Raw genomic sequence first — 18,898 nt, forward strand, 5'->3', positions numbered from 1 at the left:
CAAGGAGACCCCCCCCAGACGGAATACAATCGCAATTGCAAGCGATGTGCTTGCAAAGCACATGGAGTCCATAGACTATAATGGGCTCCGTGTGCTTGCCGCGCACTGCCCGCACGAATGAATTGTGCAGCAGTGCGCGGCAAGCACACGAAGCCCATTATAGTCTATGGGCTCCGTGTGCTTAACTGCACAGCGCTTGCATTAGCGTTGGTATTCCGTTCGGGGGGTCTCTATGCGGACTCCTTGTGGACGGAGGACGAACGCTAATGTGAACCGGGCATTAGATGGATTTTTTATGGCCATCCTGTTCACTAGTAGCAGTGACCACTCTCGCTTTTACGTCTTGCAGTGAAGACAATGTAAGGCTTTATTCACATCTGCATTGGAGTATTCATAGGTAACTGCTTTTTATGCGGCTAGGTTTCCATTGGGGGGGGGGAGCGGAGGGTTTATTAGTCTAGGTGCTTTGGCCCAGAGAGACATCTGTGTTCCTTGATAGAGATGAGCGAGTACTGTTTGGATCAGCCGATCCGAACAGCACGCTCCATAGAAATGAATGGATGCACCTGGTACTTCCGCTTTGACGGCGGTCGGCCAGCCGCTTAACCCCCCGCATGCCGGCTACGTCCATTCATTTCTATGCGAGCGTGCTGTTCGGATTGGCTGATCCGAACAGTACTCGCTCATCTCTACTCCCTGACCATAAACCTGTACGCAGATTGTTATAAAGCACAAATTATACAGAGACTTAAACCGGGACTTTGTGTAATGGTGTCAGCGGAACCACCTCAGGATTAATGCTGGGAAGACCAAGGAGATGGTGGTGGACTTTAGTAAGGGGAGGAGTGCTCCAAATCTGGTGCAGATCCAGGGCTCGGGCATTGAGATAGTCAGGACCTATAAGTATCTGGGCGTGCTCCTCAATAATAAGCTGGACTGGGCTGATCACCTGGAAGCGCTGCACATAAGGGGTCACAGCAGGCTCTACCTTCTCAGGAGGCTGAGGGGCTTTGGAGTCCAGGGGCCACTTCTTAGGGCCCTTTTCACCTCTGTGGTAGTATCAGCCATCTTCTTTGGAGTGGCCTTCTGAGGGAGTAGCATACCAGCCAGGGATAGGAATAGACTTGACAGGCTGATCAGGAGGGACAGCTCTGTCCTGGGGAGCCCCCTGGACCCAGTACAAGTGGTGGGTGACAGAAGAATACTGTCCATGGTGAGGTCCATGCTGGAGAACAACTCCCATCCCATGTATGATACCATGATAGCACTGGGCAGTACTGTCAGTGACCGACTGTTTCACCCCAAGTGTGAGAAGGAGCTATCAGAGGTCCTTCCTTCCAACCGCGGTCAGGCTGTATAATCTACATCAGGCTAAGCAGAGATCACTCCGCACAGAGAACTAAATGATCCCGAGTCTTTCTTTTTTTCTTCCTAGTTGCCTATGACTCCTAGTATCTATCTGCTATTCTGAGCTTGTATGTGTTCTTTCTTGTATTATATTACTGTATTATCTATGCTGCCCGAACACACTGAATTTCCCCATCACGGGACTATTAAAGGATTATCTTATTTTATGATTATCTCTTATGACATAGGTGTCTGAGTTTTGGCCTTGCATGATTCTGGGCTTCAGCTATTCTGGGATGTCTCGTCTGACCCCACATAAAGGAAGGGGTGTAACTTGAGGGGGTGCAGAGGATGCAGTTGCATTGGGGCCCAGGAGCCGTAGGAGGCCCATCAGTATTGCAGCTTCCATGTGGACCATAAACCAAGGAGACCCACAGATTACCCTAACCACACTAAGTTGGATTAAACTCCTTATCTCCCGTAACCATCACTATCAAGAATTCACTGTAGGGATGACAAAAGATTGCATCGGGGCCCACAAGACTTTAGTTACGCCACTGCATTAAGGTATTTGGGTTCTTTGTATTTATGAGTTTGACCATCTACAACTGAGTTGACATCCTGGTCCATTAGTTTCCTGCGTTCTGGGATGTGAATTAACACACACAGTAGATACACTTATACAACAAGACATGGCTACAATGTACTAAATATATAACTAGTCACAATAGTAGATATACATTACGTATAACATTCACTGACCAAAGCTGTGTGCAATGTGTGATAATGGCTAATGTGTATCAAGTCCGTGTGTGAGAAGAGACGCCATCGGCCAGTGTAGGGTGTATTGTAACACCTTCTGGTGCCCTCTGTTGTATAAGGCCATAGCCCAGTCCAGCCGCAGATCTCAGTTACCTTTGATTATGTCGCTGCTTCTCCTGCAGGCCGCACTCCTGCAGGTTCAAATACACTGTGCCAAAAAGAAAAGCCTTTCAAAGACATGTAGTGCATGGACTGGGTGAAAGCAATAAGTGGGTGACATTGTAAACCCCCACAATGATCAGGAGAACAGGGTCCCATTTTCCTGTATGAATGGAGCAACAGGTTAAGCATGCACAGCCCTATTCATTCACTATAGGAATACCAGAGATAGACGTCCTCTGTATACAACTATCCCCCAGCAGCCCCATAGAAGTCAATGGAGTGGCCACTGGTTGGATCTCCACTCAGCATCAAGTCCCCTATCCCTGAATAAGCTGGTGTCCCTATCTCATAGACAGAGGATATGCTATAACATATGGATGTGGCCACCACTTCATTCGACTTGGATGCCGTGGCCCCTTCCCATGAGGACCCCTGTTTTCCGCGTATATGCAGCACCCACGGATAGAACTGGCAAGTGCCATGTGGGAATATCCTTGGTTAACCCATTATATCAGTGACCATCTACACATAGCAAGCGGCATTGATGGCTGCAATAAATATAAGTCTGATTGATTTACGGCCATTGGCCCAGATTTATTAGGTCTTGTGACTGTGACTTTATTAACTCTGCGCTGCCTCCCCCCTTTCTGGCGTAAACAATGTGCGAAATGTACCCTTCCCCCTATGCATATTGTCCAGCGGAGGGCGCACCGTATGTATGATGCGGCATATGCCTGATATATGAGGCGCCCCCTCCAGCAGATTGGCTTTAGTAATGCCTGTCCTTATAAATCTGCCCCATTCTGTCGCCAAAGTTGCCGTGTAACTCTAGCCTAAAAGCCAGTGGCTGCAACACGTTGTATTACCTCCAGCCCAGTGAGTGCATGGAGTCAATTCTGTATGAGCAGAGAACCCCTTTATTTCAGACTGTATCACATAAGCAGAGAACCCTTTTAATTCAGACTGTATCACATGATATAAGCAGAGAACCCCTTTAATTCAGATTGTATCACATGATATAAGCAGAGAACCCCTTTAATTCAGGCTGTATCACATAATATAAGCAGGGAACCCCTTTATTTCAGACTGAATCATATGATATAAGCAGAGAACCCCTTTAATTCAGGCTGTATTGCATATAAGCAGAGAACCCCTTTATTTCAGACTGTATGACATCATATAAGCAGAGAACCCCTTTATTTCAGACTGTATCGTATGATATAAGCTGATGACCCCTTTATTACAGACTGTATCACATCATATAAGCAGAGAACTCCTTTATTTCAGACTGTATGACATGATATAAGCAGAGAACCCCTTTAATGCACACTGTGCTATTTGATATAAGCAGATGACCCCTTTATTTCAGACTGTATGACAGGATATAAGCAGATGACCCCTTTATTTCAGACTGTATGACGGGATATAAGCAGAGAACCCCTTTATTTCAGACTATATGACATAATATAAGCAGAGAACCCCTTTAATGCACACTGTGCTATTTGATATAAGCAGAGAACTCCTTTATTTCAGACTGTATGACATGATATAAGCAGAGAACCCCTTTAATGCACACTGTGCTATTTGATATAAGCAGATGACCCCTTTATTTCAGACTGTATGACAGGATATAAGCAGATGACCCCTTTATTTCAGACTGTATGACGGGATATAAGCAGAAAACCCCTTTATTTCAGACTATATGACATAATATAAGCAGAGAACCCCTTTAATGCACACTGTGCTATTTGATATAAGCAGAGAACCCCTTTATTTCAGATCACATAGTGAGTGGAATAACTTGAGGTAAGTAAGCAGCAGCAGCAGCAGCGCTTTCCCGCCCGCGGCCCCCGTCACGTGACCCGGGCACAGGAGTGCGCTTTGGCTTCACGCCGTTCGCTGCTGGTAAGGTAAATAGAAGAATCAATGAGGTCGCGCGGCGTCCATCAGCCGGGTACCGGCAGGCCGTGATTGGCTGGGCGTTGCTATAGAGATGCAGCGTTGCCGGCGTGTGACCAGGCTGCCCGGCCATCTTTTGTGTGTCGGATTGTGTGGAAGCGCTGAGTGGCAGGGGAGCGGAGGAGCGGGTGAGTGAGCCGAGGGGATGCCGTGTTCCCCGCACTGGGTAGCGCGTGAGGCGACGGCTTGTGCCATGTAGCTGCGAAGTGCGGGCGAGCCGCGATCGTGTGATGATAACATGCAGGAGACACAAAGAAGGCGCGGAGCTGGCGGAGGGGAGAAGGGCTGGAGAATAAGACCAGAAAACTTAGGATGGAGACAAGGGCGAGCGCGGCTAGAACAAAGGAGGGCGGGGAGATGCCAGGTAGGGCCGGGAGGTGGCACAGGGCACGGACACACTGCCAGGATGGAGAAGAAGAAAGACACGGCATGGAGTGGGGGTGGGGCAGGAGGCACTGAGGCATGTTCACATGGAGCAGAATACACTGACACATTGTCTCATCTACCGCATCCCTATCTCTTATGTGGATCAGTGGCGGGTTTCGGTTTAATGGACCCCCAACACGATCCACAAGTCCCCACCCCCGCTGTACTCAGATTCGCCACATTCGCTCCCCCCGGAGCTCCCCATACACTTTTCTGCTTTCCGGGCGCCGCCGGAGGTGACGGTAACGGTTTTTTTACATTATTTTTTTTTTACACCTCTTCAGCTATTTTCCGTAAGAAAGACGCCGAGGATTTGGGGAAGATTTTTGAAGAAATTTTCTGCAGCAATTCCACTACATGTGACAATACACTAAGTGTATGTTCACACCTGGGGACGAGCTGCAGATTTTTCATCCAGATCTGACGGTGAAGAAATTGCAGAATTTTGCAGTTGAAGCAAAGGGAACGAGGTTTTAACCTCTCACCTTTAACCTCTCGCGCACATGCTGCTGAGGCCCGCTTCACTTCTGCGTTCGGGTTTTTGTTTAGGGAAAAAAAGCGGACACCTAAGGAAACGCGCGGACCCCATAGACTATAAGGCCAAGGCCCCACGAGATGCGCTAAAGCACTGCAGGATAAACCGCGGCGGGAACGTATCACGGTTCTTCCCGCAGCGCTTTGAACAGAAAGTTCACAGAGTTTTCCTCTGCGGACTTTCTGTTACCATTATATCTACGGGAAAGCCACGGCGTTTCCGTAGATATAATTGACATGCTGCGATTTCCAAAACTACGCCGGTTTTGGAAATCACAGCTTTGGTTTTTACCCCAAAGTGGGCATGGGATTCGCATGAATCCCATCCACTTTGCAAGTACTGTAAAACGCTGCGATTTTTCCCGGCCTAATGGGGTCCATGTGGTTTCCGCTCGGGTTCTGCATGAAACGTGTGCTGCTTGGATTACTTTTCTCTTGGCATGTTTCGTGCGGAAACAACACAGATCCCATTATGGGGTATGCGGGTTTCAAAGGTAACTGCTTTTTTATGCGGGTAGGTTTCCATTTGTGGGGTCCACTTTCCAGAACACAGATGTGAACCGGGCCTTAAAGGGATCTTATCATTAAAATGTTTCTCTTTTCTGACTAACACGTAGGAATAGCCTTAAGAAAGGCTATTCTTCTCCTACCTTTAGATGTCTTCTCCGCGCTGCCGTTCAGTAGAAATCCCGTTTTTCTTCTGTTTGCAAATGAGTTCTCTCGCAGCACTGGGGGCGGGCCCAATGCTGCAAGAGAACTCTCCAGCGCCATCTTCATCTTCGTCTGGAACGGCCTCTTCACGCATCTTCTTCCGGCGGTGGGCATCAAACTTTTAGGCCTCGGGCAGAGCCGACTGCGCATGCCTGCGGACGTTTCTTTGTGGCCGCTTACACGCATGTGTAAAGGTAGGAGAAGATTAGCCTTTCTTAAGGCTATTCCTACGTGTTAGTCAGAAAAAAAAACATTTTAATGATAGGATCCCTTTCATCTCCTTCTGCATTGGCTGTATTATAATCCATCAGCATGGGGATTCATTTTAACCCTATTGTAACCACGTCCATGCCAGTGATATCATAGCCTAGCTCTTGTACTCCTATTCTCGGCTGGTTCACATCTGCATTTGGTAATCTGTTCGGGGAATACCAAACGCATTTGCAAGCGCTGTGCAGTGAAAACACACGGCCCCCCTAGACTATAATGGGGTCCATGTGCTTGTCGCCAGATCTCCGCACAGAACATGCGGACAGGAAAGTATTTCACAATCTACTTTCCTGTTTGCATGATTCATGCGGGAAGTGCGGCAAGCACACGGATCCCATTTTAGTCTATGTGGTCTGTGGGTGTCCTCGGGTCACTACGCGGACCCAAAAGACAGAGAGCCAGATAGAGCTTGTGTCAGATAGTTGCGTATTTTTTTACGTCAATCAACCTTGTTTGGTGCTTTGTGTTTTTAGGGTTTAGAAATACATTATGTGTCATATTCCGAAAACCCTTGGCTCGATAGTTGACCGTCTGACTGGTCCCGTATGTTCCGAAAACTTGGTAATTGTTGGAATATTGAAATTGTGTTAAAAGAATATAAAAATGGCCGATGTAAGTGCAAATAATCTATTTTCATCCTGCAGAATTTTGTCTAACGTTCCGTATTTGTTTTGTTTCTGATTCAAAGGGGAGCAAAAGTATTGGTATATACCTGAACAGAACCCCAAGCCATGGTGAAGATTTTTGTGGGTGGTGTATCACCATCTGCTTCCCCCGAAGAACTAAAGAAGCTCTTTGAGAGGTACGGCCAGGTAAACGAGTGTGATATCCTCAAAAATTATGCCTTTGTACATATGGAACGTGAGCAAGATGCCCATCGTGCCATTGGGGAGCTACATAAACAAGAATTTTATGGTTCCCATCTGACTGTGGAATACGCAACGTCAAAGATACGGAACGCTACCAAAATATACGTGGGCAATGTCTCGAGCAGAGCCACCACGTCCCAAGTAAAAGAGTTGTTTGAGAAATTCGGCAAAGTTGTAGAGTGTGACATTGTCAAAAATTATGCTTTCGTGCACATGGCCAAGGAAAGGGAAGCCATGGACGCCATCTTGCACCTTAATGACACTCCACTTGAAGACCAGAAGATTTTCGTCACACTGTCTAAGAGCAACAACGCTCCAAAGAACTCCAAGCTATCTTCTGCAACGGTGGTGGCAGCTTCAACGGCGCCTCCCCCTCCACCTCCCCCACCGCCGCCTGCTTATTATTTCCACCGCGGACGCATACCACCACCCCCAGCTCCTTTTTCCCCATTTCCGCCTCGTTCATGGTACGAGAGGGAATATTACGAGAGGTACACATATGACTTCTACGACAGAAGTGGCCTCGGAGCTCGCACTACATATGACAGAGCCCTCACCCCGGCCGCTGTGGTGGCTGCAGCAGCTGCGACGCTTCCTACTGCCCCTGTAGCTGCTGCTCCTCCAGCACCACCATCAATCAATGCCGCCTTGGCTCCTGCAGCGTACAGGGACAGAAGTCCTGTAGGAAGAAGAACGGCAGCGGCGGCAGCAGTTATGGCCCAGTATACAGATCCATATGGCGCATCCCAAGCCTACAGCCAGAGTTACAGCCAAGCCTACGCTTCTGCCTTCTCCCAATATAGCTTGGGAGCAGCAGGTTACAGTCCCGCCGAGTACTACGAGAAATATGCTAACGGGTATGCAGGCCAGTACAGCCAAACTTATTAAGCCACACAAATCCACCCACACCTCTTTTCCCAGTCTGCTTCCTCCTATACCCTCTACAGAGTTTGCAGAGAAAGATGAGACGAGTACATAACCGGTGGGATTTTATCCGGTGACGCAGCCAATGGGAAAAGGGTTGATCTAGTGTTTTACTGAGAATTCTAGTTCTTATACTCTACAGGTTAGAGAAACTTAACTAGTCGCATGTTTCTCCAGAACAAGAACCTATCTACGACAAGCAATCATCAAACAGTAGTCAGTACTTACAGTATATATATATATATATATATATATATATATATATATATGCATTGTGTGTCTTTGTATTACTAGTAGTAGGAAGGATTAGGAACCATGGCACATGGGAAATACTAATTAGGTATTACATATGATTTATTGAGCTAGCGGAGCAGATGTCAGATTCTTCATTGGGTTAGCATTATACGACATCTGGGCTAGACTACCTGAGATCCGTAGATAGAATAGGCCGCTCAGAAATAACGGGTTGGCCTATGATATTGCAGATTGTATAAAACTAGCACATGAAAATACAATTCAGGCTTATTTTTCTATAAGACGCAAGGAATGTAAAACACATTTTGAACAAAGACCATCCGTCTTGGATACAGCTTGGATACACAGATTAGGGATTAACGTGGGATTGGGAAAATGCAATTTGTTCCTGACATTTTATAACGATGTACTGAGAGTATAGGATAAATGCAGCATGCCTCGGTATATTCTATGCCTCTGGTATGTAATATGTAGGTGACTTGAAAAATTAGGATTTTTTTCATCCAAGTCACGGTATAAGTCTAGTTGTAGTGAGTCAAAATCAGCTGGACCTGCGGTTGGCTCCTCCCCGACTTGCTTGGTTTGATTGGTAGGGCTCCATTTGGGTATAGGGAGCAGGCTGTCAATCTAGCCGAGCTGGTGGGAACTATTCTCCCATTATTCTGAGTCCATTTTAAGACTAAGGGAGCCTTCACACAATGTAACGCTGCGCTCATTCTGATCGTAAAAAGACGTTCAGAATGAGCGGGTAAAAAGCAGCTCCCATTGACTTGAATGGGAGCCGGCATACGTGCACTCCCCATTGAAATCAATGGGAGGCTTTTTTCCCTATGCTTTCAGTGTATTACGCGCGTATGCCGGCTCCCATTCAAGTCAATGGGAGCTGCTTTTTACCCGCTCATTCTGAACGTCTTTTTACAATCAGAATGAGCGCAGTGTTACATCGTGTGAAGGCTCCCTAAAGGCCACTCGTTGCAGAAAAGTTACTTTTTTTTTTTATTGCAAATTTTGCTGTGTTTTGTGAACCCAAGTCAGGAATAGATACATGAGAAGGCCGAAAAACACAGCAAGACAGCTTTTTCTCAGCAGGTGGCCTCAACTTCATGCTGGTCTTACACGACTGTAAGTTTAGTCCGCAAATGGTCTGCCATTGTGGACACATTGTATTCAGTGCAGCCTCTTACACTACCGGATATTTTATCCGTGGCGTGCTGTGACCGGGGTCTGCACTGAATACCGCAGGTCCACAAAGTCATGGACATCACGGCACGGATTGTCCCATAGAACTCTATGGGCGCGTGCAGCTGGACATGGACGTCTGCGGAATGACATTTTGGAGTGAATTGTGGACCGCAAAAACCACTACGGTCGTGTAAGACCAGCCTTAAGCTGTGTTTTCTGTGAAACACTACAACATAAGGCCAGATTCACAAGGCCGTCGTATTTTTCGCAGACCTAACGTGTGTGGAAAACAGACGTGTCAGTCCATTGAAGGGGCATAGTCACATGACAGTAAACAACAGCAGTTTCGAAACCCAGTAACGTCTACGGGTTTATTCACATATCTATCTTTATGTCCCTGAAGATGGATAGAGATAGAGCAGGTCAGTTTTTTTGATGGCTGTGAAAATTGGTCAGCGGACATGTAAATAGACCCATAGATATTCAAGGGCTTTAAAACAGACGTGTGAATAAGGCCTTTGTAACCAGGGAGCCTTTTTGGATTTCATGCTGCCCCTGGTTCAAAGCAGAATAAAACTCTAACAGGATCCCTTTAAGGGTAGGCTCAGGCGGAGTTTTTGGTTGCATTTACCTTACAAAAAAACACATGACAAATGCCCACACGGGTCCACGTTTCGGTGCTGCAGGTTGACACTCCCCATCCCCATGATCAGTATGCGGCAATCCGCTGGGGCTTTAGGTGTTGAGCTGTTAATCTATTGTAGGATGCCTCTTTAGCTCACCAAACACAGAAGCATCTGTCCCTGACTTCCATATAAAACAGCGGGACTATAGTGTGGGCATTTATTTCAATTTTTGTGCAGAAAATGCACCAAATTCCACATAAAAAACTCAAGTCTGAACATCCCCTAACCTGAAAGACCTTTCCTACATGGATTTAACTGTAAAGTCTTTCCTAACCCTCCTGCTGAACAGCAGCAGATACTTTAGTGGTTTTTGGATTATTACTGCTAGATATAAAAAAGACTGTTACTTATTTTTCAGAAATGCAAAATATATATAAAAAATAGCATTATAATATAAATGCACTGACGCACTGAGCAGGGTACAGCGGTCCTCAGATAGTAGAATACGTCACCCCATGAAAAATGAAATGTACATTATCAGCACACGGCGCAAGAATGACTTTTAGGGTCTTCACTGAGCACATTGATCCACCTAATGTTGTATCTGACTTAAAGGGGTTTTTGGGGTTCTTTACAGGATAAGGTTATCAGTATGTGATCTGTTGGGGTCTGACACCTGAAGCCGGCACAGATCAGATGTTGTAGTAGCCTCGGGTTGCTGGAGTACGGCGCCATTCTTATTTCAGTAATAGGATTGGTGCTGCAGTTCCCTGGAAGACCCACTATGTAGTGGATGAGGCGTCTGTCCCGCTGCTATTCACGCAATAGGTATTGCATGCGTTACTCATATACTAGCGGATTCTGGCACCCAAAGGCTGCTAAAACAGATGACCTGTGTGGGGTCTGGGTGTTCAACCCCCAACATACCACATGCCGATGACTTATATTGTGGATAGCTCATCAGTAAGAAAACCCCTTTAAGGGTGCGTTCACACGATGTAACGTGCCGCGTTATTTTGTGGCCGCAAAATAACGTGGCGTATATGATTCTAACTCCCATTGAAATCAATGGGAACGTTTACGGCGCACAAACTCTCACACGCCGTATACGTGCCAGATCACGCGGCACGTTACATCGTGTGAACGCACCCTAAGCTGGGTATACGCATTAGATACTTTTGGCAAGACCACCCATTTCATATGTATGAGGACCTCCTGACCCCTTGTACTCTACCCATTTAATGTGTACGAGGACCCCCTTGACCCCTTGTACAGATAATGGGGACATAAGGATTGGGCAGTCGGGTTTCAGCTACCCAATCCTTTTACTCTTGGGGAGGTAAGCCAATGCCAGAGGAGTTTAGCAATGGCTTCCTACCACCCGCGCTGAGCACGCATGAGTATGAGGAGATCAGGAGGGGTACAGTTGTTTAGCCGACAACCATCTTAGGTGTACGTCCAGTGCTTGGCCATAGAATATAGATCAATGTGAGCAGGAGACATCTTGCATTAGTCACTCTTACATGTTAGGCTTGTTTCACACATGCCATTTTTTTGATGCAGATTTAAAAGGGATGGAAATACAAAAGAAATCCTTCATTCTCCTATTTGCTTGATTCACCTTTGGCTCGGGCTCAAAGATCCTTTAGTAAAAGCTGTATGTTAGTAGTGTAAGCCTAGATTTACACGATATGCTATAGCCACTATCTATTATCAGATCTATACAGTGGCTCACAACATGGCAGGTGAACTAGGCCTAAAACCGTTCCAGATTTATCATCCAACATCAGTTACTGTGATAAATCTGGAGCATTGTAAGGCCTAGTCATAATATGTAAGGTATAAGCCATAGTTCAGGCACAGTCACCAATGCAGCTCATTCTCCACCATCATTGTGGGCATGCTTTATACAGCAACCAAACCCAATCCCTCACAAAGCCGTGCCTTCTTTCCCGGGGTGAGGGATGTCATGTAGGCCAGTATTTTGTGTACAAATTAATTTAGACTTTTAGGGCATTTAGCTTAGTAAATCTCCTCCCTTTTGGGGGTTCCTCTGGTATTCCTCCTGGAAATGTATGAATGTATTGGCTAGATGTTAGCGTGGCATGCCCCGACGTGGTACTGAGCAGTAAGTGCTGCCGGACTGCATAGGGGAGGATTTCGGCCCAGTTGGCGATTTATTCTTATATTTCCAGGAATAGTAGTAGAGCAGCGTAAGAAATGGAAAGAGAATGATACGTGGAGATGGCTGCGGTTTTGTTCTAGGGACTTGCATATGAACCATGGGGGGTTTTATAGCCAATAAGAGGTACACAATTTAGGGCCAAAGGGGACCCCTTCATTTAGGACATAGGAGGAGGTATTCCTACCAACGCATCAAGAAATCATGTTGACAACTTAAAGGGATTGTCCAGCCAAGACTTGTTTGAGGTTTTAAAATAATAGGAATCTAAAATAAGTCACTCACCTTATGGATATCCTGTTCTGATGTTTCCCAGTCCACTTCCTGCTCCTGTTACAGTCATTGGCTGTAGTGGGTCATCGCTGTGACTTGTGATTGGCTGCAGTGGATCATTGCAACAGCTTGTGATTGGCTGCAGTCGGTAATCACTTTGACTTGTGATTGGCTGCAGTCGGTCATCGCTGTGGCTTGTGATTGGTTGCAGTCGGTCATCCCTTTGACTTGTGATTGGCTGCAGTTGGTCATCACTTTGATTTGGGATTGGCTGCAGTCGGTCATCGCTGTGGCTTGTGATTGGCTGCAGTCCGTCATTGCTTTGACTTGTGATTGGCTGCAGTCGGTCATTTCTGTGGCTGTAATTGGCTGCAGTCGGTCATTGCTGTGGCTTGTGATTGGCTGCAGTCGGTCATCACTTTGACTTGTGATTGGCTGCAGTCGGTCATCACTGTGACTTGTGATTGGCTGCAGTCGGTCATTGCTGTGGCTATGATTGGCTGCAGTTGGTCATTGCTGTGGCTTGTGATTGGCTGCAGTCGGTCATTGCTGTGGCTATGATTGGCTGCAGTTGGTCATTGCTGTGGCTTGTGATTGGCTGCAGTCGGTCATTGCTGTGGCTGTGATTGGCTGCAGTCGGTCATCACTTTGACTTGTGATTGGCTGCAGTCGGTCATCACTGTGACTTGTGATTGGCTGCAGTCGGTCATTTCTGTGGCTATGATTGGCTGCAGTTGGTCATTGCTGTGGCTTGTGATTGGCTGCAGTCGGTCATTGCTGTGGCTGTGATTGGCTGCAGTCAGTCATCGCTTTGACTTGTGATTGGCTGCAGTTGGTTATCGCTGTGGCTTGTGATTGGCTGCAGTTGGTCATCGCTGTGGCTTGTGATAGGCTGCAGTTGGTCATCACTTTGATTTGGGATTGGCTGCAGTCGGTCATTGCTGTGTCTGTGATTGGCTGCAGTTGGTCATCGCTGTCACTTGTGATTGGCTGCAGTCGGTCATTGCTGTGGCTTGTGATTGGCTGCAGTCGGTCATTGCTGTGGCTGTGATTGGCTGCAGTCAGTCATCGCTTTGACTTGTGATTGGCTGCAGTCGGTTATCACTGTGGCTTGTAATTGGCTGCAGTTGGTCATTGCTGTCACTTGTTATTGGCTGCAGTCAGTCATCGCTGTCACTTGTTATTGGCTGCAGTTGGTCATCGCTGTGACTTGTGATTGGCTGCAGTCGGTCATCACTGTGGCTTGTTATTGGCTGCAGTCGGTCATTGCTGTCACTTGTTATTGGCTGCAGTCGGTCATCGCTGTGACTTGTGATTGGCTGCAGTCGGTCATCGCTGTGACTTGTGATTGGCTGCAGTGGTCACATGTCTAGAAGTCCAGAAGTGCAAAGACTGATAGGGAGCGAGAAAGCCTTGAGAGATCGGTAAAGTCACTACGGCTTATACTTAAGTCTTTCTTATTTTCACGCTGTCTTGGGTTGACGTCCCTTTAACTTGACCTATTCACTTCTATTTTCCTGAGCCCTCAGATACTCTGCTGTAAGTGAGATGGGCATCGGAGTATCTCTAAAACATAATGTTAGAAGCACATAGCGTTTGCTACATACCGATACATACGTTTCTGAATGTACAACTTACATTAGGACAATTGTACCTATAGTAGTTTATTAACAGCATGTCAACGGAGCGCACTATTTGCTCACAAAAACAGTGTAAACCATAGTAAATATCGAAATATCTGATATGACCTATTTTGATGCATCAGCACGGCTTACCATTTCATAGTTTGTGATATGTTCCAATCTACCGGTTGTTCTAATGTATAGATATCTAGTGTTGCATAAAAATATGTACAAAAATTAAGATGTATAAGTAACATTAGCTTACTGATAAGAAAAAAAAAAAAATTACGGTTTTATGTGTAGGAAACAGAATGCACATATATATTAAAGAATAACTATATTAAAATAGGTAAAATGTATTTATTAATGTCACTGTTTTGATGTATACTTTTCCAGTTTTTCAAGAGTTGTTCTATAAGTGGATAGATGTCTTCAGGGTAAACTTCAGTCTAGATACAGGAATGCATCATTATTAGGTAGTTTATAGAGTTCATGTGCTGGTTCTGCCATAAAATGCAAATACCCCTCCTCCCCCCCTATCATTTGATATGATACAATGCCTTCCATCATTAGCATCTGCCTGCCATTGCCGGAGGACACTAGTACTTACTCCAAGGCATGTTCCTCCTCTGGACTGAACTTATAAGGATACAATCCAACCATACACGTCTTCTACTATGTTAGCACAAACCAAGGCAGTTTTGTAGTTGGAGGCATCTATAAGGTGGACCATTGGTGGTTTCAAGCAGTCCAATGGTAGACAGTAAGACGCATTACCGTCAGTAGACCATTGCCCTCCAATATCAATTTGTGGGGTGGAAGAGGTGCCCCTTACTAGTGGCCGCTACAGTACGAGAACAGTCTAGAGGTATGAAATCATCACCCAAAGGGGCTGTTGACTAGGAAAATATGGCCGCCGTCTTCCGAAAGACAGGTCATGTCTGGTATTACAGCTCGGCTCTGTACTTTTCAGTAGACTATACCCATGGACATGTTTTTTAGTAGAAAGCAACCATATTTTTCTAATTTTAGACAGCCCCTCTAAAGGGAACCTTTCAACGTGAAAGGGTCACTCATGACAGAGGGCCAAGTTTTGGGTTTAGGGATACAGGATGACTTTAGCCGTGACCAAAGATGGCCGGCTGATCCTGCGATTCTTTTGCTCATTTTAGTGAATGGAATCAGTGTAATGTAAATGACTTCTATTTGCAAAAAAATCGAGCAGTGCTCTATCTTTCTATGACTAAAAGTCGCGGTGTCCTAGGGGTCGTAGGGCGACTCCATTCACTAACATTAGTGAAGCCATTGCAGGGTGACCCGTTGATCTTTGGTTACGGTTAAGGGCAGGTTCACATCTACACCACGGTCTCCGCTTTAAGGTTTCTGTCTTCTGCCATGAGTATTTTGTGGTCTCTGCGGCGAAACCTTTTTTTTTTTTTTTTTTAACCGGATACAAAGTCCTGCATGTCTGACTTTGTGTCTGGTTAAAAAAAAAAAATGGTGTTGCTGACCACAAAACGCTCACGGGCGGACACTTTGCAAACCCATTCATATGAATGAGTTTGAAAAGTGACTGCTGGTTTCTGTCTTCTGTCCAGTTTCTCGGGCAGAAGACGGACACCTGAAAGCGGAGACCGGGCGCAGATGTGAATCCGCCCTAAAGTTGCCTTAACCTAACACTGAAACACCAAAATGGACATTGTACGGTAAGATAAGTCCGCCATGCTGCTTTTCCCCGACCTCCGAGGCTTGACTTGTCAGGTCTCCCCTACTTCTCTATAGAGAGACCTGTCAACCAAGCCAGGCGGAAAGAAGCCGTACAGTGAACTTATCTCACCATGGCTGGCTGTCTCCATACAACGCAACGCTACAGTAAAGCAAATCTCTCTGTCATGAGGGACCCTATTGGGACTCCCCTCTGCCTATAATCTGGGCAGCAGGAACCTGATGAAAAGATTCCCTTTAAGAGGTGAGGACAGAAAGAGCATGTCTGTAAATGAGTTCACGTGTGTTACAAAAAAATCTGTTATAACGTCTTTTGTGAAAGTATTAATGTATCATTAAAGGCACCACATTGGTGAAAAGTGTGTGAGGAGATAACAAGGCTCGATCCCTTGCCTTTCTAGGTGAATGTACTGCTTATCTCGGAGCTTCATGTCTACCCTGCATGCCCTATTTCTCTAACATCTTTTTTTATGAAGTTATAGTCTCATTTGCAAAAAAAAAAATTCCGAACTAACGGTTCCTTCCATCGTTGTTTGCCGAAAAAATTGTTTGCTACCCTCCGCCTACGATCCGGGCTCTTTCCCTTTCCTCACCCTTATTTCTCCCTTTGCCTTTCAACAATGGTTTTCCATATTTCACAAGACTCTGACGATAAAGATGCAATAACCATAATTCGGAAGGACGCCACACAGTGCTTTTCCTCTCCCGTGACGCTGCATAGTGTGAATATGACATTGCATCCGGTCTCTGTCGAACTTTCTGCACCGTTTCTCCTATAACTGGTTTTTCCTCCCGTCCTTTTGCCTGTCAATGTGGAAAACAAAAGGCCATTCATTCTTACTCAAGAAATAACATTGTCTCTTTACTTTCTTAAAGGTTTCCCTATATTACTATACACTAAGGTCCGTGCTGAGAAAAATGGCCCCTCATTACCAATCAGGATCCATCTCTTGCAATCTGATTGGTTGCCTGGAGTTTCCGCTGCTCCTTTAATTTTTACACAGTTTCTTACTATCTGGTGTTTTATTAAAGGGGTTGTCCGAAATGTATACATGTAAAACGTCATATTCCACCTGTCCCCCTCCGATCCTGTTCCAACACTTTTTCAATGATTTCTACTTTCTGGTCTTCCTCATTGACCCCTCTATATGAAGAGGGACCAGGAGGTAGAGACCAAAACGCACTCACAGGAATGGCAGGAGATTGGTGAGGGGTGTGTGATTTTTATCTAGTGACAATCTGTCCTTAGGATAGGTCATCAATTGAACATCAGTAAGGGTTCTACACATGGGACACCGGCAGATCAGCTGTTTGGAGCAGTACTGGTCTTCACAGATCATGTGATATCATGTTCACCAGTCACATGGCTTGCTTTTTTCCATTCATGTGAATTTGGCTGAGCAGTGATACCAAGCACAGCAACTATACAGTGTACAGAGCTGTGCTTGGTTTTGTTCAAAGATGTCACAGTGCTCATGTGGACATTGGGTTACTTCAAATGGCTGATCAGTGGGGTTCCTGACTGTCAGACCTCCACCGATCGTCAACTGATATCCAATCCTAAGGGGTGTTCACATGTAGGAATTTGACGCTGAATTTTAGGTGGATTATGCCTCAAAATCTGCCTCCTATTAACGTCATTGAGAGGCAGTAGCATGGAATCGGATACAGAATATGTCAAGAGTTACTTGTGGAATTTGGCCCTGCCCAATAAAGGCGCTTTTCTCCAAATTCAGCATCAAAATCTGCTTCAAATTCAGCATCAGAATCAACAAGCAGAAAAAACAAATACCTGAAGCGGAAATTTTCTGCTCGATAAATTCAGCATCAAATTCCTATGTGTAAAGAATAGATCATTGATTGGTAAACCCCTTTATGATGTTCTGCTAGACAACCCCTTTAAGGAAAATATAACCCATATCGGCTCTGAGCGGATACCCCTCAATAAATGAATAGGCTGCAATGTCGGGATGACCGATACGAGTCAGGCCGAACCGAACTAAAAGAATCTAAATTTATCAAAGGGTTTTACTTCCCAATAATTTAGTATTTGGCACGCCCCACCTAGTACAGCATAAAATCATGAATGCAATAGATAACACACAGTATATACTTGAAATGGATCGGACTAAGAATGAATGGACCTTGGAACTATATCTTGGTTGTTGAATATCCTTTGTTCAAGTGAAATGTGACAAATTGCTTTGTAATTAAATAGTTGAGTCGTGTACTGAACTGTGTTTGAGGATTCCGTGACGCTCCTCACCCGCACCCTTCCGCTCTTATTCCGCCTCGTCCACGCTTTCTCCGCTTGAAAAGATGGATGCAACAACCTACACCTTTGTCTTCTTTTGCAGACAACTCTCGAACTTTTAACCCCTTTGTCCCCTCAAAAATCATGGTTGAATGCGTGAAATAGACTTCAGATAAAGTTGGGTTCTAACAAGAGGGGGAAAGAGAGTTTGTGGGAGCCCCTGAAAGGTGAGTAAACAGGTCACTGCACTATTACTACATTTTCTGTTTAATTGTGTCATCACAGGTGTAAAGAACTGCATGGGTACATCTACACGGGAGGGATTTTGCAATGGAGAAAAATCTGATGCAGTTGGTGGTAAAATCCATGGCAGGATCTGCAGGTTGCAGATTTTCTATGGATTCTCCCTATAGTTTGCTTCACACCACTTGTCAATTTCGGCACAGATTTTTGCCCACAGCATGTGGAGGACATTTGACAAAGGGGTTGTACAGTTCTTAGGTCATGAATAAGAGATTAGACACCCGGGACCTCTGCTGGGCAACTGGTGAGGGGGCCATGGTGCTTGTGTGCAAAATATGTAATGGGACCCTCACTTACCATATGCTATCTATAATATTGGTGCCTTTTTATGTTGTAGGCCCCTGAGGTTGCAGAGTCCAGTATCAGTTGCTACTAGGGTTGAGCGATCATGTTCGGAAAAAATCGGATTGCGATAGAGAAAATTTTGCGATCGGAATTCTGAACACGATCTTTTTAGGTGGGATCGAGATCGGTAGTATTTCCCACAATGTCTTCACACTAAGTATATAGCG

General features: G+C 45.6%; 1 protein-coding gene across 4 annotated transcripts; it reads left to right on the plus strand.

Annotated features, from left to right (window-relative positions):
* The first annotated feature begins 4,186 nt into the window (after positions 1-4,186).
* Positions 4,187-18,668, plus strand: LOC142213198 (uncharacterized). Of its 4 annotated transcripts, XM_075281453.1 has the most exons (3): positions 4,187-4,358; positions 6,860-7,897; positions 18,187-18,668. In XM_075281453.1, exons 2-3 carry the CDS (start codon positions 6,903-6,905, stop codon positions 18,203-18,205), a joined length of 1,014 nt encoding a protein of 337 aa, XP_075137554.1. In that variant the 5' UTR covers positions 4,187-4,358; positions 6,860-6,902; the 3' UTR covers positions 18,206-18,668. The 4 variants fall into 4 exon arrangements, with proteins under 4 accessions (XP_075137554.1, XP_075137551.1, XP_075137550.1 ...); XM_075281450.1 differs by lacking the exon at positions 18,187-18,668 and having other exon boundaries at positions 4,187-4,425; positions 6,860-8,034; XM_075281449.1 differs by lacking the exon at positions 18,187-18,668 and having other exon boundaries at positions 6,860-8,034.
* Positions 18,669-18,898: the final 230 nt, after the last annotated feature.

This window comes from Leptodactylus fuscus, chromosome 7 (genome assembly GCF_031893055.1).
Source record: "Leptodactylus fuscus isolate aLepFus1 chromosome 7, aLepFus1.hap2, whole genome shotgun sequence".
NCBI classification, from domain to species: domain Eukaryota; kingdom Metazoa; phylum Chordata; class Amphibia; order Anura; family Leptodactylidae; genus Leptodactylus; species Leptodactylus fuscus.